This window comes from Crocuta crocuta, unplaced genomic scaffold (assembly GCF_008692635.1).
Source record: "Crocuta crocuta isolate KB4526 unplaced genomic scaffold, BGI_CrCroc_1.0 scaffold839, whole genome shotgun sequence".
Classification (NCBI taxonomy): Eukaryota; Metazoa; Chordata; class Mammalia; order Carnivora; family Hyaenidae; genus Crocuta; species Crocuta crocuta.
Window position 1 is genome coordinate 90635 of NW_027529590.1, and position 2215 is coordinate 92849.

Here is a 2215-nt window from a genome sequence, read left to right on the forward strand (position 1 = left end):
CAAGGGCAGAGGACTCAGCCCCTGCCCCCTGCCCGGCCAGGTGTCGGAGGACGAGCCGGTGTCCACGCTGAAACATCTGGTCTCCGAGAAGCTGAACGTCCCGGTGCGCCAGCAGCGGCTGCTGTTCAAGGGCAAGGCCCTGGCAGGTACCCGGGGAGAGGAGACGCCCAGGGAGCCTCGCGGGAATTCAGGGGACGGGGTGCCTAGGTAGAACCCGAGAAGCAGTGTGCTGGCTGGGGTGCCGGCCACTCTGCCTTCGGGGAGGTGACCAAACCCTCCTCGGACAGATGCCACAGAGCTCCGCTGGGCGTAATGACTCCATCCGTCTCTCTTTGGCAGATGGGAAAAGACTCTCCGATTACAGCGTTGGGCCCAATTCCAAGCTCAACCTAGTGGTCAAACCTCTGGAGAAAGTGTTACTGGAAGAAAGCGCTGCCCGCAGACTGGCCGAGGCCCCGCCACCACCCCCACCAGCCTGGCAGCTGATCTCCAAAGTCCTGGCCCGTCACTTCAGCGCCGCAGATGCCAGCAGAGTCCTGGATCAACTACAGAGGGTGAGTGCGTAGCCCAGGACATCCGCTCCCGGTGGCCACCCCCATCCCCTGCCTCTGTCGGAGAGTACCCCCCCACTGGCACCCCCGAATCCTNGATGACATCGAGCGCTTGGCCAGCCGCTTTCTGCACCCCGAAGTACCTGAAGCTCAGGAGAAGGGCTTCTCCAAATAAGTTCTCTGTGGGGAGGAGCCCGCCAGGCTACACGCTGCATGTAGCATTAAACGTGTTCTCCTGTCGCAGTCTGGCTCATGATAATAATCACACCTGCCAGTACCTGGGTGCCCACGCCTGGCTCTTGCCTGGGTTTGCTCCCACGCCTCACCCAAAAGGTAAGACAAGGCTCCTAGCAGTGAAGCGGGGGAGCCAGAGTCTGAGGCCAGCCAGATTCTAGAAATGCCTCAGGGCACAAAGGGAAAAGGGGGCTGTTCTGAAGGATTTCGACGGACGGCCTTTGGCGCAGTCTTGTGCAGCCCACTGACAATAAACCCTCTAGCGACTGCCCTTCAAGCCCGAGAGCTGACGCAGCCGTGGCTCCCACTGCCCAGTCCCGTCACCTGCCCTCCGACCGGCGCGGTGTGGGCAGGAGGTTGGTGACAGCCAGCCCCCGGCCCCCTCAGGCGCCGCGGGCTGGGGAATCGGGGACCTGTGCGGTGTGACCTCAGACAAGGCCCTGTGCCACGTCGGTCCCTAGGCGTTAACTCTGCACGGCAAGGGTCACTCTTGAAACCTCCACTTCGTTCCCTCTTACCTGGCCCTGCCCCGCGCGCTCTGGAAGCAGGCCCCGGACGGAGCAGCAGCCAGGCCCGGCCCAGAGATGTGGCGCCTTGGCCCTTCGGTACTCCCTCTGCCCGTCTCCTCCTGGACGTGCGCATCTCTCACCTCTTAGGGATGACGGGTGACCGGCTCGAGGTCACTCAGCCTTGGACGGGCCCCCGCACCCTGCATTCACCCACGGTGTGGAAGCGGACCCTTTCCTAAAACGTGCATATGGGGGCTTTCACTTTGCACCCCCTCGCTGCCTGAAAGGAAACCTCAGGGTGCCGGGAAGGGGGTAGAAGCATGGGCCAGTGGCACCGACCCTCCCACCTCGCCTGGTGTGTGTGGGCACTAGAGGTCATCTGGGCACCGGCTTGTTGGAGGAGGACACCTAGGTCAGTCAAGGCTAGAAGGAAGCCACCCTCCTGCCTGGGCCTCGTGGGGTGCACGCTGGGTCCCCAGGCTGGGAAGATAAGAGGCCCGATGGGCAAAGGCTTGGGAGAGCAGCCAGGTCCCTGGCTCTGCCTGAGAGTTGGCATATCGAAGCGCAGGGCCCGCTTAGCGCCCGTGCGGCCTGGCAGCTCATGTGGCCCACCCACGCTCTCCTCTTATTTTGAGTCAGGACATGGTTGTTGAAATTGTGAATCCCGTTGAAGGTGAATGCGAGACTGACTCGTATCGGAAAGGAACTCCATTAGCCAGGCGGCTTTCCGGTTTCCAGCGGTTGGTTTAACCTTGAAAGAAATTGGTTTAAACGATAAAGAAAACATTGGTTTACGAAACTGAGAAGTCCCAAGGACATTGGCAGCAGATGAACAGTTTCACCAAATACCTAGTCTCTTCCTGCCTGCCCCCTGCGCTCTGAAGCGGCGGCTGCATCCCCGCTGCTGCCTCGGGATCAGAT

The 2215-nt window shown here is 61.4% G+C and overlaps 1 protein-coding gene across 1 annotated transcript in view; it reads left to right on the top strand.

The window, feature by feature from the left end:
- UBL4A (ubiquitin like 4A) overlaps positions 1-794 on the top strand; it is a 1126-nt gene extending 332 nt beyond the window's left edge. Inside the window, exons 2-4 of the mRNA XM_077761743.1 lie at positions 5-146; positions 340-558; positions 620-794. Of these exons, the coding sequence (XP_077617869.1) occupies positions 5-146; positions 340-558; positions 620-726 (468 nt within the window). The 3' untranslated portion in view covers positions 727-794. The remainder of the gene's footprint in view (positions 1-4; positions 147-339; positions 559-619) is intronic.
- Positions 795-2215: the final 1421 nt, after the last annotated feature.